The sequence below is a fragment of the Cyprinodon variegatus genome, unplaced genomic scaffold, assembly GCF_000732505.1.
Source record: "Cyprinodon variegatus isolate N-32 unplaced genomic scaffold, C_variegatus-1.0 Scaffold82, whole genome shotgun sequence".
Classification (NCBI taxonomy): Eukaryota; Metazoa; Chordata; class Actinopteri; order Cyprinodontiformes; family Cyprinodontidae; genus Cyprinodon; species Cyprinodon variegatus.
This window is the reverse complement of record NW_015150535.1, coordinates 1,660,115-1,680,458: the sequence shown is the minus strand read 5'-3', so window position 1 is coordinate 1,680,458 and position 20,344 is coordinate 1,660,115. Positions and strand designations below refer to the sequence as shown.

General features: G+C 34.8%; 1 protein-coding gene across 2 annotated transcripts in view; it reads left to right on the top strand.

The window, feature by feature from the left end:
- The first annotated feature begins 260 nt into the window (after window positions 1-260).
- Window positions 261-20,344, top strand: part of stxbp1 (syntaxin binding protein 1) — a 43,273-nt gene continuing 23,189 nt past the window's right edge. The window contains exons 1-4 of one of the 2 annotated variants that reach the window (XM_015373202.1): window positions 261-395; window positions 18,500-18,549; window positions 19,184-19,265; window positions 19,353-19,429. In XM_015373202.1, coding sequence (XP_015228688.1) covers window positions 359-395; window positions 18,500-18,549; window positions 19,184-19,265; window positions 19,353-19,429 — 246 coding nt within the window. In that variant the 5' untranslated portion in view covers window positions 261-358. The remainder of the gene's footprint in view (window positions 396-18,499; window positions 18,550-19,183; window positions 19,266-19,352; window positions 19,430-20,344) is intronic. The other variant, XM_015373203.1, reaches the window with a different exon arrangement.

Genomic DNA, 20,344 nt, shown 5'->3' with positions numbered 1-20,344 from the left:
GCCCCAGATCAGCATTGGTCAAGATGAACTGTAAAAGTTCTCTTTTCTAAACAAGATTGAAACCATTCAAATACTGGGGGCTCTCAGGTCAACATTATGTTTTAATCTGTGTAAGAGAATCTGATGATCTACAGTGTCAGATCTAAAAGTAAAAAAACTGCAAAAATGATGGTTAATTAGGGAAGCTGGGTTCCATGATCACGGATGTCACCTCCTCCCACCAATGAGGTGGAGGATGGTGCGGAAAGGAGACGCAGTGACGTTTCCAACTGGAGGCTCCTGCGCTGCGGACGGAGAGAGAGAAACGACCAGAGAGGAGGGAGGAGGCTCATCGCTCCGTGCAGCACTCGGTAGCATCATGGCACCTATCGGATTAAAGGCGGTGGTCGGAGAAAGTAAGCTTTTCTTTCCTGTTTTATGAAGCTTAATGGTGTTGATGTTAAAAAGCTGCGCTTTAAATGAGCGGAGATGGAGGCTGCAGGCCTGCATCTCCATGATGGTGGTGCTGCTGATAGGTGGATCGCTGTAAATCACTTGATCTCCTGCAGAGGGTCGGATGGTCTCCATGGGAGCCTGCGGTGCTGATGCGCATATAACCCCCCCATCCAAGCGCTGGGAAATAAAAAGGAGGATTATACAACCTGAAGATTAAAATTATTAGTCTAGTAATAGAGGTGATAATTCATTTTTGAAACTGGACATTAAAGCCTGTCTGCAAAAATAACCATCCAAACACGCCCTTTTACAGCCAATCAGCGTTTAAATCAGGAATAGTCCGCAGCAGCACGCGCGCGCGCGCGGCCGTGCAGGAATAACCTGCAGTGTGATCAGATCCATGGAGTTTAAATAATAAAAGATAAACGGAGATCAGCGGGTTTCCCTGATCAGAGCCTCACCCCTCTGATGGAGTAGCCTACATTTCTGTTGCGTAAAAAGCCACTCAGCGCGCACACGGATGTGATGGAAACTGTTTGCTTTGTTCATCCTCTCTGACCTAGTGAAACGTAGTGGAAGTTTGGCGCTATCTCTGCTTTAAAGGCCGTTTCTTTATTTTGCCGTTTGGACTCGATGCTGTGTGGGTGATGGAGGCCTTCATGTGGAGGTGCAGCTCGGTGGTGGAGAGGATGAGATGCAGGCCTGCGCCTAAAATCCGGATTTTTTTTGCGTTTTCTGATGGATGTTGTGAAGAAGCTGCTTGACTTGGCCCTATAATCAAATGGGGGGTTGGTTGGTGCAATAGTCACCCATACAAATGTGTCATAGATGAAGAAGTTGAACATGGTTATGTGCTATATCCTAGTACCTCTAATTGAAAGTCAGTCACTCATTCCTGACCCCACAATAAACCAGATACCATGATGCACAATTTGTAATGCAAATGCTTTCTGTACTACTGCGATACTTCCCTCTATAAACCTGAAGTATCAAATACATACTACATTAACAACATCATTTCTACACCTGTATATAAGCCATCCGTATTGTACATATTTTTATTTCTCATTTTTATTTTGTTTTTCATTGTGTGCGATACATGTACACTTGCACCTTAATCCTATTTATCTTGATATACTGTATATACCTGGATATACTGTATATATATTGCTTATTCTTAATGCACCTTTTTCCTCCCTGTTTTCACCTTCTGTAACTTCTATGCCAATATGTGACGAGTGAATTTCTCCGCTGTGAGATCAATAAAGCTCATCTAATCTAACCTAATCTAATCTAATCTAGTTTGTGTCCCTCTATACTTAAGCTAAGATTAGGGAGGCAAAATCCACATTTTTCACCTCCAATAGGATTCCGATAATTAAATCTGAATATGTGCAGATCCAGATAATTTTCTGATACTGTATCTGATTGCTTTAAAGTGACATAGTGTAAAAAAATCCTCTATTTTAATGCTTGAAATCATAGATTGCAATTATATATTTGTTATTATTAGTGTGTTCTTACTTTCACTAATAATCAGATGTATTTTTAATCAGCGAATAATTCTATATTAGTTTATACATAAGGCTGGTTCACCCATTTGCATAGAACCAAGACAGTCTGCCATCTTGAAAATACAGACACCGGAGAGGGATAAAATAGTACCAACGCCTTACTGGCATTTCAGTGTGATTTAGAGGTGAAGATAATAGACTAATCCAACTGAAAGTCTGTTCTGCTGCAACACAATGCAGAACTATGTATATGCAGCAGCAGCACAAGAAATGGTTTCACCATCCACAAGCAAGCGAAAAAGAGAACTTAAAAGTCAAATAAACTGGAGAGATCTAAAAAGGAGAATAAACATTTGGCAAGCCTTCTCCAGGTGGAAGGAGCTAATGAAGGTGAAAGATTTTAAAAAGGGACACAAGTGACCTTGACAAGTGAACTGTGCTGCCTAACTTAGCATAAATCAAACTTTTTCCATTCCGTTTAATTCGATTGTGTTGCTCGTTACTGTAAAAAGCATAATCCTAAATCATGCAAACATATTACAATCTTATTTGTGCAGAAGTGCATGTTTGTGCGGGTTTAGTAGCTTTCAAAGCTGCGGTGAATGTTGGATTTTTGTCAAAGTAAAAGCCAGCTTATTGAGACTTCACGGTTACATCTGCGTTCTCAAACGGTCTACTGTTGCTGCATCTCGTAGTTAAGGCAGTGATGCACTATTTAGGGTTTGTTTGAGTGAAATAACCCCATCTCACCACAAGATGGCAGTAATTCTTACACAATATCCCTTTAATGTTTTCATCCTTACTGTTGATTTAAATTACTGTCATGATATATATGAATAGAGTTATGTTGCAAAAGGTAACTTGATGTGTAAATGACAAAAAAAGTCATAAAAAGAAATCATTTAAAGTTCAATTCCATCCTAAAAAAATAAATAGGAAAATATACTGCATTTATGAAATCAAAGCCCATAAAGGGGTGAAGTTTTCTGATGTTTAAGAGATAATTAACATACATTTACTATGGTAATAGATTAAAAGGGATCCCATACATCAAGCCCATTTCTACCGATACCCAGTTGACAATATTCTTTAATATCAAGACAAAGACAGATACTAGTGTTGGATTGGTGCATCTCTGGCCAAGACTGAAGCTTGCAATTAGAACAAAAATATCAGCCAGTTTTTAGCTCTTATCATTTATCTGCACATCAAAGACAAAGAAACACATATATTTGTATCTTATCCAATAAATGAGTCTATGCAAGAATGAATTAAATTTATTCTACTTTATAAACATTTATGCAAGAATTAAGTTTTAGCTAGCCCTATAATGCCAAATGTATCATATTTGATACATACGGTTTCTGAAATGTTTTGCATAATTAAATGGTAAAAACTTTGCTCAAAATCCTATTGTACACAATCAGATATACCTGATAACAGCGGGCAGAAGACTACACAAAAAATAATCTTGACTTATCGCATAGTAATAAATTATTAATATCAAAAATGTATTTCTGTTTTTTCTTTTTACATATTTTGTTAAAAGGGCAAATAAGTATTCAAACCAAAAAAAAGCCATTTTCTGTTTTGTTTTATTCTTGGATCGGGCTTTAAAGTGCTAGGTTAGCATTCGAAAGGGATTCAAATACCCAAAGCACTCTTTTATTTGTATTTTATGTGATTTACTCCTAAGGAGAAAAAGTAAATAAAAAAATTATATATAGATTCAAAATTGGAATCAGACAAAAAAAAAAAAAACTCATCAGAAATTTGTGCCAGCCAAGGAAAAACATATTGGTTCATCTCAAGGTATGATATATATTTATGTTGTGTTTTAGTCCCAGAAGATGATAAAACAGATTAAAAATTAAATCTACATCTTTTAGAGATTTATTTTAAATTTTTTCCATTTCAAATTTGACATATATTTTGCTATATGACCAATATGTAAGAAGAACACATAATTATAGGGGCTTGATGATTTAAAGTCAATATGTTAAACCTCCCCAACAGGACGGTTGGTGCATCTTTCTCTAATTTTAAATGGTAAACATGCAGTATCGGTTGAATATTTGTCCACAGCAGTGTGGTTTCTTCACTAAAATAGAAGTTAGATTTGGGATCAGTTTTATTTGAAGCCTACCACCATAAATTTCTCTTACCACACGGCAATATTCTATTATATTACTGTGCCATTTTTAATTATTTAAGCACGCTAGCTACCAATTACATAAGTGGGTTTGTAAAACAGGAAGCAGGCCGAATGTAGGCTGAGCTTTGGGTGAATCATCTCTCCAGAACTGTGTAAACATCGCGTTTTTCCCTGAAGGTAGCGGCATGGAAACGGGAGGCAACACCTTCCCTATGTGGGGCTGAGGTGGAGCTGCGGTGGGATTGGTGGTGGTGGAGAGGGGAGGGGGGACTCCATCATGGTTCCTGCTGCAGCAAGGATGAAGGAAGGGTGAAGAGGAGGGGGATGGGCAGCGGGCCGAGGCTCACCCTCATCGTTTTATTGCTGGATGTGAGCATCGGCTGCAGGGAGCAGCAGAGGGAAAAAAGGATGAAAAAGGGACAACGGTCAGGAAACCTGAGCTTTTCCTTAGCTGTGATCTTGATTCGATTTAAAGCTGTAATCTATAATAAAGAAAAGGAAGTTTGATGCATGTAGGACACCAGTGATCCCTTTACTGTTATTTCAAACTTATTATTGGCTGTTTTAAGATTGTCATAAAAACCTTGACAAAAAAAGAAGCCATTGATCACTCTACTGAACAAGTGAAATATTTTAAATCATTATTAATCATTCATAACCATGGTGCACGTATTTCTACTCGTACTAAAATTTTAATGTTATTGATTATATCTTTGTTTTTCTGATACATAGAATGAAGCAGACATAGTTTTTCCTCCTGGCTATAGTGCAAGTAAGCCAATCAGCTGAGCAGCAGTGTGCATTATTAACTCAGAATATATAATCACTAGACTTAGATTTATTTTGTCAGTTTGTATACACGAGTGTATAAAAAAAGAAATTTCGTTTAAAACAGGTCTAGACAATTTAGATTTAAATTTTAAAAGTGCTGCCTTGAAAAACACTAATAAATACATAAAAAATAGTATTATAAACATATATATAATATATATGATGATAGATAGATAGATAGATAGATAGATAGATAGATAGATAGATAGATAGATAGATAGATAGATAGATAGATAGATAGATAGATAGTGTTTAAATACAGATATTAACATTGTCATCATCTTTTCTGTTATTTCTGCCTTACTGATCAATTCTAATATCTCACTGGATGATTACTAGACCTCATATGTTGGAAACCAAAGTATGAAAAACTTATTAAAGTGCAAAACTATGGGATACTTTACTTTGGTGCATGAAAAATACACTAATTCAGGCTTTTGTTTATCTGGCAGGATAAAGGAATCACATCTGCACAAAGTAATTCAAAGCAATAAAGAAAAAAAGGCTTTTCTTATTCTGTACTTCTGCGGGAGTGGTGACCTAGTGGTTAGAGCATTGTGCTTGGGTCCTGGTGGTTCTGAGTTCAAGTCCCACACACTCCCACATGTTCCCTGAGCAAGACCGTTAACCCCAAACTGCTCCCGGGCACCAGCAGTGGCAGCCCACTGCTTTGCAAGGGGATGGGTTAAATTCAGAGTATGATTATCCCCATTGTGGGACAATAGAGGATTTACATTTACATTAGAAATAATGGATAGAAACAGATAATTAAACATAAAGCCAAGATATGAGAGTACAGTAAAACTGACGACAGCCCCCCCCCAAATAAACAAAGAACAGGGGGACTAACTAGAAGCAGCTGTGCTAACTAGTGAGTCAGAACATGTGCCCGACAAGACCACTAACAAAACAGAGCAAATTCCCACAATCATACCAGAGAGACGGGATAAAACATTCCTATAAATTACAACATTTTGCCATAGATATTGAATTAAGCTCTTGTTGACATACCTGGACAGGATTGTTGTTTTCATTCAAAATTAATTTTCAAATGTTCCATAAAAATTAAATTGAAAATGACAACAAAAACAAAAACACCTAGGCGACAACATGTATTATATTTACTCCAGTAGCTTTGAACCCTCATATGATTATGTAGATATTTATCTAATAATCTGAACAAAATGCCAGCTATTAATCAAGTCAAGCAGACTTTCAGGACAAGCTAGCGTCTGCAGAAACGCTCACAACCAGCTGTAGAAAAAGATAGACCATATATATCATATCTTTCTTAAATAATGTTTTTAGTTTTAGTTTTAGGCTGAGATAGGGGAAAGCTGAAAAGCTCCATTGATTAACGGCTGTGCTTCATTGTTTGGACCATCATCCCTTGCTTAGCCAGACTACATTAACCTTCAGGTCCATTTGGGTCCGACCAGATTGAAAAACTAAAATGCCAGAAATATTACAACCAATGTTTATTATTTAATGCTATTTCTTATAACTAGATTTTAAGGTCCTTGATATAGGCCAAGATACAACTAAAAAGCATAGCTAGCTGGCTAACATCAAATACCAAATAAACACAGATAAGCCATCTTACAGAAGAAATAGGCTTTCTCTAAAATGGAGCCTAGGCGGAAGGTAAACCGAATAAACTGTTACTTGCCTTTATCCCCCTACAACACAGCCAATCAGCTTTGAGCCACGCCTCCACGAAAGCCAACCAGCATCCAAAGTTCATTTTAAAAGGCGTCCGATCCGCAACTCGTCTGCTCCTGTGCGTAGGCAGTGGTCGCGCGGTGTGACGACATTCAGATGACCCCATTCCAACCCACCTCCAGCCCCTCCTCCACCATCGTAGCTAAAACTTCATCAGACTGTCATTCCTACCGGTATCTTACTGCATTCCACATCTCATTTCAACCGGTCCGGCAGAAGATCACCATGTTGAACCTGGTTCTGCCAGAGGTTTCTTCCCAATAGGGAAGAAACCTCTCCACTGTCGCTTCATGCTTGCTCATCATTGACAGGTTCTCTCAACCTGTGTTTTCCAAACTGGACTTCCAAATTCCCTGAGTGAAGCTCTAGTATCAGCTCACGCAGTCCACTGGATCTCCCCATAAAGCTCAGCATACCGTCTCACTAACCAGCAGTCTACAGACTGACCAACTTCATCTATCTCTACTCCACCACCAGTTTCAGGCCTGGGGGAAACAGTCCTGTTCTTTACTCCTGTTCATGCATATCTATCAAAATTCAGCGCTATGTTTCCTGCCGAGGTCTGAGCAGCAAAGACTAAGTAATTTTATCAATACATTTCTTCTTATTGTCTTTTTTCTCCGTGTGAGTTTTTCAGATTGAAAGAACTTTAATCTCCAAAATAAAACTGTGAAAGTTGATGAAGAGTCTATGAACAGGTCACCTACAAAACATAGCTAAGTAGCTAATAGCACAAAAAGCTCTGACAGGCTGTACTTGAACAAAATTTTCCTTTTGGGATTATTTAGAATATTTGAAGTGAATTTTTAAAATAGGTTGGCTTGTGATTTTCTTTCCTTCAATATGTGGCTATGTATCTGTATGTATTGCAGATAGAGGAGTGGATGGATATATAACATAAAAAGAATAAAAAAAAAAAAACACAATTTCACTAGAAAAGTAGGCTAAAAAACTTGAATTTACACTTAAAGCCAAATACAGTCAGTACGAATTAAGCTCAACCTAACAGCATAGTAAATAAAGGCCTTTAAGCAGTGTTTGGAAATACAATCTTTCTCAGATTTCCTCCTGATTTTAACCAATAATTATATTTTCTCTGTACAGCTTTGGATTCTTTAGTGTAAACTACATTGTTTTAGTGTTCTTCATTCAGTTTCTTCAGTAGCAATAATATATAATTTGTATTTGCAGAAATATGTAAGGGAATTTGAAACACAAAGGTCTTTAGTTGCAACCAAACCATCAACTGACCTTGGAAATATAACTGAACCACCAGAGCAGCATGCAAAGTGGTCTGGCTCCAGTGTCTGATGCAGTGCCTGCAGCCCTCCCTAAAACACAAACAGCAAATATGCTGCTCACAAACATACAAAGACAAATAAATCCAAGCCAAACTGTCATGTCACTGTGGCTGCAGAGCATGAAGAGCTCTGCTGAATCCACCCCCCACTCATCTATGAAGACTGCTTTCAAAGTGTTGAAAGATATCCTCGTCCTCTCACTATTCTGAGCATCACTTCCCTGCTCTATCCACCCACCCTTTACACACATACTCTCACTACAGGAATATCTATATATGAGAGACTTCTGCAGTCATGATCTCGCTGCAGGAGATGTTTTAAATATATGATTGGATTCACTGTCTTTTTGCACTAAGTCTTGCTTTGAGTCCTGCCAAAAAAAGTCGCGAGAAAGCATCATCAAATAAAAATACAATTTTTTTTACTTTTTTATGTTTAGAATAGTCAATTGGACGAATTTAACTTCAATACCCTTAAAAGTCTAAATAATTATACAGCTATTTACTAGGGATGCACGATATTGGGATTTTGGCCGATATCTGATATGCCGATATTTTAAAACTCATGTAGCCGATAACCGATATCGATACTGATGTTAGAGCTGGACAAAAATAAGTAGTCATTGAAAATAGCAGTTTTGTTATCCATTTCTGACACTTGGAAAAATAATAAACTCAAATATATTTTAATATGCTGATATCAAATAGATTTTTAAAAACGCGGTATCGATCTATTTTACTTTCAAAATCTCTGTTCTGTTACAAACTATCGTGATATTTTGCAAATTCTTGTGAGATTTTGTTAGTAAAATAGATCGATACCGCGTCAATATATCAACATATAAAAATATGGCAAAATTTCGTGGATTTTCGGGGGATTTCGTAGCATAACATATAGCAATATTTCATTAGTAAAAGAGATTGATATGGTGTTTTTAAATGGCAATATATCAGCATATGAAGATATTGTGATATTTTAATGTATCAATATTTTTTCCCTCGTCTTTAGAAGTTTTTAAGTCTGTAAAAGAGACGTTTTTGAGGAAGAAGAAGAAGTATTTTTTTAGACTTTAGAAACTCAGAAGCTGATCAAATATCGGGTTAAATATCGGTGGGGTGGCCGATGTTCGATATTCAGTTTTAAGGCCGATACAGGCCGATACCGATAGGGGGCCGATTATATCGTGCATCCCTACTATTTACTTACATTAACAGCTACTACATAGCTTCTCATGCAATAATTTTAATATTTAAAAGTTTTGACAGCCTAATGCCAAACACATCCTGGTCAAATATTATCACTGCCTAAACAGCACTAAATATTCCAAGGTATTTATCTGAATAACTGTTGACTATAAGTAACCTGTGTTAATGCTTCAGTTCCAAATGTCTATCGCAGAAGCTGAAATCTTATTTTGGTGCCTGAACTAAAAAAATATCAAATATGTATAAAACTTTATTTAAAAAAATATATTTTGACAGTTAGAGAAAAAATATTGGTATTAGGAAAATCTAAAAGAAAGATAGAATAAATTATATTGATTCTTTAGTCTAAAACAGGTTTTATTTGCTTTGAACAAATCATGCATTTTTTTTTTATCTTAACCTGAACCTAAATAATATGAGTGTCAAAATAGAAAAAACAATAAATACAAAAATAGAAGCTAAAGTTACAGGCATGTTTTTCATATCTTAAAAAATAAACTGCCTAAACCTAAGAGGAGTAGTGAAATTAAAATGTAGTTTACTTCAGAACAAAAATAAATAAGGTTTAAGAAAATAACTATAACAAAAATAAAGACAGCAGTATAAAAAAACAGAATTATTTAATATAATAAAACTAATTCTAAGATTAAAGAATAAAGATAAATAAAACACGCAGAATCTACAATACCTTCATTTTTCTCTCAAAGTAAAGGTCCTAAACCTCAACTTGAAAGGATTATAAATAAAAAATTGATGACGAAAGTGAAGAAATTAGTGAATGAAATAAAAATAAAACTAGAGGTCAAGGCCTAAAAAGCCACAAAGGGCATCTGTTAAAGATACAGATTTGATCATTATCATCGCTCCAACATTTCTCCATACAAATCAAATTTAAGTTTTGTTTCACCTTGTTTTATTTAATTTATTTATATATATATATTTTTAAGGAGACTAATATGAGACCAAATTAATTAATCAATGCCATTCCTTAAAACCTTTCCACATTAAGAGCCATTATAAAGATCTATGATCTATGACTGGATTCTTTATTAAACAAATAAAATAAAAATAAAATTGAACGTTGTGCTTTCGGCTTTTGTCTGAACAAGTTTTTTCTGGCTCAGACTGGTTAGGTTATGTAAGACATAGTATGTTGTGAATAACGAATAAGAAATCAGCATTTTAAGAGATTATGGCTGAAAATTCCCAACTAAAAATATATATTTTTTGAGGTTGTAGTACTTCAATAGGGCTTTGATGACAGATGTAAGTCTGGTCTTGTTTTTCAGTGCCAGTTTTCTGCATTAACTGGCTGTCTAGGGTGTCAGATTCTCTCTGGAGTGATGTAGCCATGAAGCCAAGATCCAGAGAAAAAAGTAGGTCAAGTACTTAGAGGTGAAAGTCCCTGAAGGAGGAGAACAGCAAAGCAAAGGGAGAAACTGTCAGCTCATCCCTGCTGAATAATGCAAGGAGTCAGGATAATGAGCGATATCATATATAGGATTATATCACTGTTTCTTGGTGAGGGTGAACACTGTTAGGTGGATCAAAGAAGAGTTTCCTGTTAAAATGCACTGCATTGCATTGGTTAGTTTGCCATAATTTGGAAAAATGGAACCCTGCCTGCAAAGAAAAGACTAAATACAGGATCACAGACATGTAACCAGCAGGGATAACTTGTAAAATTATGACAAATGATTGAACTTTTCATTGTCTACACCTACATAGAGGACGCTATATCCTGTTAAACAGGCTGAGAGTAATTGAAAAGCTAGTAAGATGTGTGTTTGTTAATGTTTTTAATGAGTGTGCGCACAGCTTTGCCTGTTTGGTTTACTCAGCTGCATAGATGTTTGTTCAGGTCCTTTCCTTCTTTCTGGCTGCTGTGTTCACATATTGTTTTTTTTTTTCCTCTATCAGAAAGGTCAGAAAGGAAAAACCCACAGTGCAGTTTCCTCCTGACATGGATTAGTTTTCCATTCATATCTATCAGTTAGCAGAGGGTGGAGTGGAGTTAGGCTATTTTTTTGTGTGAAATGGATTAACAGTAAGGCTGGATTGAAACATTACAGTAAATTGTTTTCCTTTTATTAAATTATTTAGGGATTTCTTTCAAATAAAATTATTTTCTTTCAGTGTATTTAGTAGCTTTACTTGTAAAACTAAGGCGGTTAATTTACTAGCTTAACATTTTACTGCCCTTTCATTACGTATTTTCATTCTCTAACTCATGTCTTTTTTATTTTACATTATTTATCAGTATATCAGGGCTTCCTGGGGTCGATTCCCGGCCCTCTCTGTATGGAGTTGCATGTTCTCCCTGTGCATGTGTGCAGCCTTCAGTAGGTCAGAGTTCATATCTTGATAATAAGAAAGATATTAGTTGTGTCTGAATGTCTGCCCTAATCACTATATAGGCACAATATAGTGGTTACGCCATTTTAGATAAACGTCTAGTGGATGAAAAAGAAGTGGACCCTAAATTTCCCACAATGCACCTTGTAAAGTAGTGATTATCTATGGTCACTAGACAAGCAGATATATCCCTGAATATTTTGTGAGGATAGCCATGACGCTCTCCTCACAAAGCATCATGGGATTTTTTGTCACATTGGCCTGCTGTTGCTACCCGACAGTGGCGACAAATAACAAAGATGGCGCAGGCACCATGCGAGGAGGGAGAGTCACATGACGAACAGGGAGTGAAAAGTAGTGATCATCTGTCTTAACGGTTAGATTACTGTGTTCACTATAAAGTTCAGGATATAGTCCCCACTCTATTTAGAGATTGAGGGGTTTAGGGGGTAGGGCGATTGTTCGAACACAGCCATTGATTGAAAATGGCATCCACTGGATACTTTCCGGGGAAAAATCACTGCTGACCAAAAATCCACGAGGGTCCATCTTACATTTCTAAAAAACATTGGAATTCAAGACTGAGGAAAAGTATATGATGTCTACTGAAACCAAAATGGTCTTTAATCAATTTATTTTTGCCTTCTTTCTCTCCTGAAAGAGAATTTCTGGCCATTGGTTTGTGACCTTAATCCCATGACGCCTAATGTTGCAAATATGCAACAAACCATGTGTAGCATGCAAACAGCACTTTTATTCTGATGGTGTATGCTTTTACTGACCAATATTAACAGTTGTCTCATAATTAGCAACATACCTACATTTCTGTTTTTTGCGCAATTGTCAAAGTAACAATTCCCATTTGGCAACGACCTAAAGAAAAAGCATATTTTTATATGCATGTCTAAAATTTTATAATTTTAGAAGTGAAGGGGTTAATTCAGACATACCTTAGTTGTGGGGTATGACAGAGTTCGTAAACACACAAGCCGGTCCCCCACTGACTAAAAGGAAAATGATGGTTTGAGAATGATGTAATGGAAGTGTGGACCCAAATCTGTGGCATGAACTCAAGAATATTTTTAGTTGAAAAATCTTTCAATCTGGCAGAATTTAAAACAAGTATACCAAGAATACTGGGCAGAATTTCCTCCAGAGCAAAGTCCAAGACTCATTGCCAGTTATGTGAAAAACATGGCACCAAAATGCTTTAGTCTTTTCCATTTTTTAAATTCTCATTGTCTCTTTCAAATGCTACAAACATCTACCAGGTGTTGTTTTATATAAGGTCTGGGTCAATTGTATTTGGACATAGATATGAGAGGTTAGTTATATTTAAAGCATTCATGTCCATTTTTTTCAGGTATTTAGAATAACTTGCACTAAGATTGCTAAAGGATCTGATACTTAGACACAAAAGTGTGATATGGTAAATTAACACAGAGAGGTTCAGGTTTAGACCAGTTCAGACAGGGTAAATGGTTTAACTAATCAGGGCTCAAAACAGCTAATTAGGTGAATAAATAAATAGTGTTATATTGCAGTGGTGGCATTAAGTTTGCTCAGTATAATACATGGTTTATTACGGACTCTACACAAGTAACCAAAGAGGGTTCTATGCATGCATTTTACACTTTCATAATCTTCATTTATAAAATACATTCAATATGTCCCTCTACATCAAGTTGAAAGTTTTTTGCCACTTCATTTTTTAGTCCATCACCTAAAATTAAATGTGTGGATGCAGTGAAAGACAATTTCAAAGTTTAAGAAGTATGACTAAGTTTATAACACACTGTACTATTTTAGCAGCATTGCTAAACTTTACAAGCTTTAAAAACTTAATAATACTCCTTTAAATGTGACAACGAAAAAAATATGGACAGTCCAATCAATATTTGTTTTTTTAGAGGTAGCCATCTTAAAAATACTAAAGAACTATCCTATTCTCATGAATTGTATCATCCTAAAGCATTTTGTTACCAGTTATACCAGCTCAGTTACTGGAGATGACATTAGATGATTTAATAGAGGCACAGAGGAAGAGGAAATGGATGAGCTGAGGCAGAGGAAAAAGGAAAAAAATTCATTGTTTTCTATTCATATCTTTTGTTTGTTTCTTTCTGCTGGCTGACATTCAAGTGGACTTTTAAGAATGAAAGTGAAGCTGCTTTAGCTCATTTCCTTCCATCATTTAGCGGCAGTTAGCAGTAAGAGTTGTAGTAAAACACAGTAATACATAGCATTTTACATTTGTTTCACTTGTAAAGGATTAAGATGGCATTTTGTGTCTTAGATAGCATTTGGAAAAAAAGACCTGGGTTCCTAGGTTCTCACCACTGCTTCAGTCTTCTATCCTACTGGAGGTCAGATCAGGTTAATCTGAGGGGCAGAAAGGAAGGACAAAGGAGGAGTTAAGGAAGTACAGCTTGTCTTTGTTGGATACGCTGCTTCCCATCTTCTTCCTAACAACAATAAATCGATCTCTAAGGAAGTTGAGGTCAAGTGCAGGTCAGATGTTTTAAGTATTAAGGTTCCAAAAAGGCTATAAAGCGAAATCTGCACCTTTCTAAAGCCTCTCTGCTAGCAGAGAAGCTCCATGATTTCCTGGATGATGGCTGATCTAACTTTGGACAAGATAAAACGCGGTGGACCAACGGGGTTAGATTACATGGCATTTTAAAACATCACTACTGGAAATGGGACATTGATTAACAAATTAAATGCAAACTTTACTTTTATCTTAAATATCTTTCACTTTAACCGTAGTGAAAGACATTTGATTTTTCTGGTTCAGGAGTGGGTTCACATAAGAAACGCAGCAGCTGTCCTGATAAATTTATTTGGTCTCATAAAGCACAGACTTTAGCCAGAGGGCACATTTTGTAAATTTAACTGAATTTCTCAAATTATCTTAAATTCACAATCCTCCAAAAGGCTGAACATATTCATGTCAAATGTGGACCTTTCCTATCACATTTTTTCCTTCCATCAAACTTTCCATGAAACTACTTGGATGTCAGCCTTCCTTTGCGGATCAAGACCAACTGCAGGACAAATATTAGAGCAGCAGTCTTAATGTTATGCTACAGCAGGCTGTAATACAACATTATTATTATAGTTTATGGAAATTAATTCATACATACAGTTTTAAAAAAAGTGTGTCTTAAAATCTACATACACTCTAATTGGGTTTTAGCTTTTAAATGTTTCTCCTATTCAACCATTATTTTATTTTTTCATGCTTTTGTCTAAATGTTCTTCTTTTTAGTTATTTTATACGTAGAGTAAGTTTCACTTTCCCTTTTTTTTTTTGAAACAACCAACCAATTGCCAGTTTCTGAAAACGGGACTTTTACTGGATTTAAATCGGAGGTCCTCCGCTCAGCAGCCGTATTTCTCTTTTCATGTGCTCTCCGTAATCTGTTTTATTTGAGCTCATTTTAATCTGCGATAATCCACCAGGGTCTGTGTGACCTCAGGTTCCAGCCAGATTGAAAGCTTAACAGTTTGCAATGATCTAACATGATGTTCAGCAGTCATTGACTGTGGATGGATTTAACCTGATGTAGCTGGCAGATGGAGGAGACACCGATCAGGCCAATATCAGCACTGAGGCATAAACATTGTAGTCATGTGGTGGCTGTGCCGCAGACGGGCTTTAATCCCCTTTGCATGCTTGCGATGGAAAATGTCCATTTCATGCCCCGTTTTTGGTGAAACAGGAAATACTTATACCAACTAGTTCGGGTACCTACGGTTACGGCAGTATCTTTATCCCATCCCAAGAAATATTGGCTTATTTAGTCTTTTGCTTTCAACTTCTCCCATGTTTTAGGTTCATTAAGAACCAAAAAACATGAGAGAAATTTTTGCTCAGTATTAGACAGAGGTAAGACTTTTAATTCTAAAATAAAATTAAGGGATTATAAAGCTATCCTAGCTAATCCTTCCAGGCAGAGATTCCTAAAGGTATCTGATTTGATTAAACTTAAACAAATGCATTGAAGCAGATGTTTTTAGTTAGTGTTTGAAAGGCCTATAGTGGTGAGAGTTATTGTCAGAATTATAAATGTTTAGATTTCTCCGTATTTTTCACATCTCTGCCTGATTAGAACTGATAAAAAAAAATTGTCTGGTTTTAACATCTGGTCATCTGATTGGTTAATCTCTAATAAAGACAGGACTATTGTTAGAACACCATTATTTGTAATGAGGAATTGAGCTTTTTATTACATCGCATCTGATTTCTATTATTCATTTTTGGATGTCATGACGCTTTAGAATAATCTCATACAGAGTACATTTATTTTTTAAACTTTTACTTTGATGGTTTTTAATCTTAAACTACCGCTATATGATTGTCCCATGTATTTTTAATAAGGAACTGTGTAGTGTTTCGGGGATTTTAAATCATAGATACAGAATTTTTAATAATTATACGTCTATGTCTAATAAAACAAAAGCAAACTTGTTAACTAGCCCTTTCAGATTATAGATAAAACATCTTTAGCCATGACTAGTTAAATGTGTCCTGATATTTCAGTATATCACAGCTTAGTTTGTCATAAAAGCTGAAATATCTGATTTAAATGTAGCAAAGGGAGGAAATGTTATTGTTGAAAAGGTTAAATAGTCTCCATTATGTTATGGTAATCTTATAATTATTGAAGTATAAGTAAAGTTGAATTATTTATTTATCTCAAGATTAATGCTGCTTACATTCATGTTTTAGGAAAACTATTGGCTTTGTATAAAACTGGTGACTATGTCAGCTTAAAATAAAACATATATCAATGGTTTTTAAACATTACGTTTTTTTAGATAACAGCTTATTTTGTGTAGATTTTTATTTAAAGTAGGTCATAAGTATGTCATCTAAAAAAAAGTGTTAAACTAGTGTTTTAAAAGTCATAAAAATATAGGCCTCAATGTTGCAGTAATAATTTCAATCTCTTGGTATATCCAGTTAACTGAAGATAACTTTGAATACCTCATTCTCACATTTAATTTTCATTTTAAAAAAATCAACACAAATAAAACGGTTTTGCTATAATGGTGTTTTAAATGTGATTAATTTTCTTTTTTACAATATTAACATTTGTTTGCTCATGATACTGTGGAAAAAGATCTCATTATATGAAGATATTGGAGTTTATTATGTGATGATATTGTTTTGGCTACTTGATTTTGTTGAGATGCCAGAACTCATTCTTTGAGGATATAGATCAAAGATAGAAGATCTACAACCAAGTCTATCATTATTAAAACGCCTGACAGATTTCAAAATTAATGGTTTTTCCAAAAAAAGAGACAAAAACAAAAGGTGTTTAATCATAGAAAACTCTTTATCTTTAGTACAAACTCCAAATCTGAAGTCTCAAAGCCTCTTTACCATGACCCTAATCTTTGATTCTACAGATGAAAGGTTTTTAAGATTGGATATATAACTTTAAATATAACATAATGAGGGTTTAAAATATTTTGTCTTAAAATATTAGAGCTTTTTTTGGCCGTTAAATTGGTTTAAATATCATCTAAAGATAACAGTGTTCATTCTGTAACGATGCTGGTTTAAGTATTCTGTTTTAAAATATGTCATATCTTAATATATAGGATATTTTTTCACTATGGTAGCTGTTTAAAAATACGTATCTCAAGAATAGGGAGTTTTTAAAAAGGTTATTGCCCACCAATATCTGAGTATCCTAATATTTCAGATATTTCAGTCATTAAAACTTATACGTGGGTCATTTTGCTTTAGTAGATTTAATATCTAAATACTTATAGACATACTTTTTGTTCTGATAAAATTCCTGATCTACTTTAGATGCAAAAGATGAATTTATCATAATCCTGGTTTAATAAAAAACTTTTATTTTGTTTTCTGATCCTGTGGTCAATCTCAATATCTTAAGATAAAGGGGAACATTTAACCCTTATAGGAGTTTAAACTCTTAAAATCATTACTTCAATCTTTTCATGCTCTTTGTTTAAATCTGTAACTTGTTTTAAGATAATGTGGATCTTTTTTTCTTATTGATATAAGATCAAGATACAGCTGGGTTTTGTCATCACAGTGATTTAAATATTTCAACATTTTAAAATAATAGGGTTAATTTTACAAACGTGGATAAATATTTTATCCCCAAGTGATTTGTTCTGTAAAATCTATAAATTTAGCGTTGATGAGATGGTTTTGTTATTATAATGGTTTGAATAACTCAAAATAACAAAGATAGTTCGACATTAAAGTTTTACTGATCTCATTACCACACAATTACGATACTTATTTATGAAACAGGTGAATTTAGTTTAATGTTTCTCTGACAGGACAGGATACCGCTGATGAAAACTCACAAGACCGAAATGATCAGTTCAGTTGAAATTCTTCCAAACAGTCATCCTTCATAGATATTTCTCTACATTTGGGCATTTATCTGTAACTGTAATATAATGAGGCTGCAACTAATGATTATTTAGATAATCAATTAATCTGTTGATTATTTTTTCAAAAAATAATAGAAAAATCTTAAAGAAGAATTTTTACAAAATTAAACCAGGAGAAACTAAAACTTTTCCACTTGAGGATTTCTGGATAGAGCATATTGACAGACATTTTTTTTTCATCTTGAATGCAAAATGTTTATATTTTTTTCAACTATTTACTCATATAATTGCTGCTCTAACTGGGTCGCTCCGTCAGCTAAAGGCATATTTTACGGTCTCTGCACTCAAGTTAACGATTAAACGATTACTAAATTAGTTGAAGGTTATTTCAATAATTGGTTAATCACCATTAATTCGATGAATTGTTTCAGCCCTAAATATAATCAAATAAAATCTTTAATATCAGACAGAATGGGATTATCTGATTCTATTTGAAAATATCATCTACATCTTGTTTGTATACTTAAAAGAAACATATCTGCTATTCAACCCTGATTAAAGGATCCATTTTATCTCCTTTTTTTTTAACAGAGATTATGAACGATGTTATCAAGAAGGTGAAGAAGAAGGGAGAATGGAAGGTGAGTTCAATGTTTTCACCCTTACATAAAAAGATGGAAACTCCATTGATATAATCAGTTTCAAAGATAGATTTCATCTGGATTTATTTGTGGTGCCAACACCTTTCATGGACTTAAGCTTTTTCTTTTATTGGTTTAATATAAAAAAACAACATATTTATCATTGGTTTTCTTTTAGATAGTATTATAAAAGATAAAAAAGAATTTTACTCTCCCAGTTTTGAAAATCTGGATATAATAAAATTTTTTTAGAGCCCTGTTCAAATTTCAGGGCTCAAGTTTTCAGACATTTTTTATTTCATGTGCAATTTATCCTGTATAATTGGACCGGTAAAACAAACCTGTTAGCGAATAAAGGTTAAAAAATAAAAAGCTGTAACAGAACAGTTGCATGAATGTAAACACTTTCAACTAAACATTTGTGTAAAATTTAGTCAAATGCAAAAAAAAAATAAAATAAAAATCCCTGATGTCTATGGTGTCACACATTTAATAAGATTAACATATTTTAATTCCACAACTAAAGAAGAGACATTTCTGTTCTTAACAGGGCAGCTGACCTAACCCTACCTGCAGGATAATGTGAGCAATAGAGATTATTTGCACTTAACTGACCTTTGCCCTCTGTCTACAGGCTCTGATTGTGGACCAGCTGAGCATGAGGATGTTGTCTTCCTGTTGCAAGATGACAGACATCATGACGGAGGGCATTACCAGTAAGAGAAAAGTCAAACTTAGCTCTGCTCTTTGAGGCTTCCTTTTGTTAAATGCATATGATCATGTGTCTGTCTCTGTATTTAAAGTTGTGGAGGACATAAACAAGCGGCGAGAGCCACTTCCCAGCCTGGAGGCCATTTATCTGATTACACCAACAGAGAAGGTAAGGATGTAAAATCATGAATCACTTGTGATTAGGGCTGCAACTAATGATCAGTTCATCTGTCAATTATTCTTTCTATTAATTGATTAATAATCGGTTCTGAAAGACGTTTTGTGAAATTAATCCAACTGAAAATAAAGCTTTTCCACTGAAAGAGTGCTGGATAGATCATACTGGCAGACAAAAAATGTTTTTATCTGCAATGGAAAATAGTTACACATTTTTTTTTTTTTTATATATAATTTTGGTATAATTTCTGCACATCTAAACATATCAGACAGAGCAACTTTTGCTAAAGGCACATTTTACAGCCTCTACACTCCAGTTAACGATTAATCAATCCCGAAAATTAGTTGATTATTTCAAAAATTGATTAATCTGATTAATTAATTCAGCCCTACTTGTGATCAGTCACATTTTACTGACTTTATTTCAATTTCATTAAGGTCGTTTTGTTACCTGACTCAAGATATCACCTAACTAGATCTTGTCTGACAACAAGAAGTAGGCTGAAAGATCTCGAAAACAAAACAAAAGTAAAAGTAAGAAATTGAAGAGTAGATAAGAAAAAAAGTGACACCTATCAGACTGGAAAGGTCATTCTAAAGCTGTAAGATTCCCCAAAAAACTGTTTATTGATTACATCTAGTAGAAATCTGTAGAAAATTCTGATTGAGTTGCTATAACTTGACCTCAAACAGTTGCTTTAAGGTTTTACTTTGACCTTAAATGTGGAAATAAATCAATAAATCTTAAATAAATTGGAATTAGAACTGGTTTTAATGGCCAAGGTTGTGTGTACATCCTAGACTAAACATGATGAGCAACTGTGCAAAGAATTCTGGGCCCAAATATCTTCACATTGTTAAAAGTGACCCACTGTCAGTCAAATCTTGATCTCATCTGCTGTTTCCA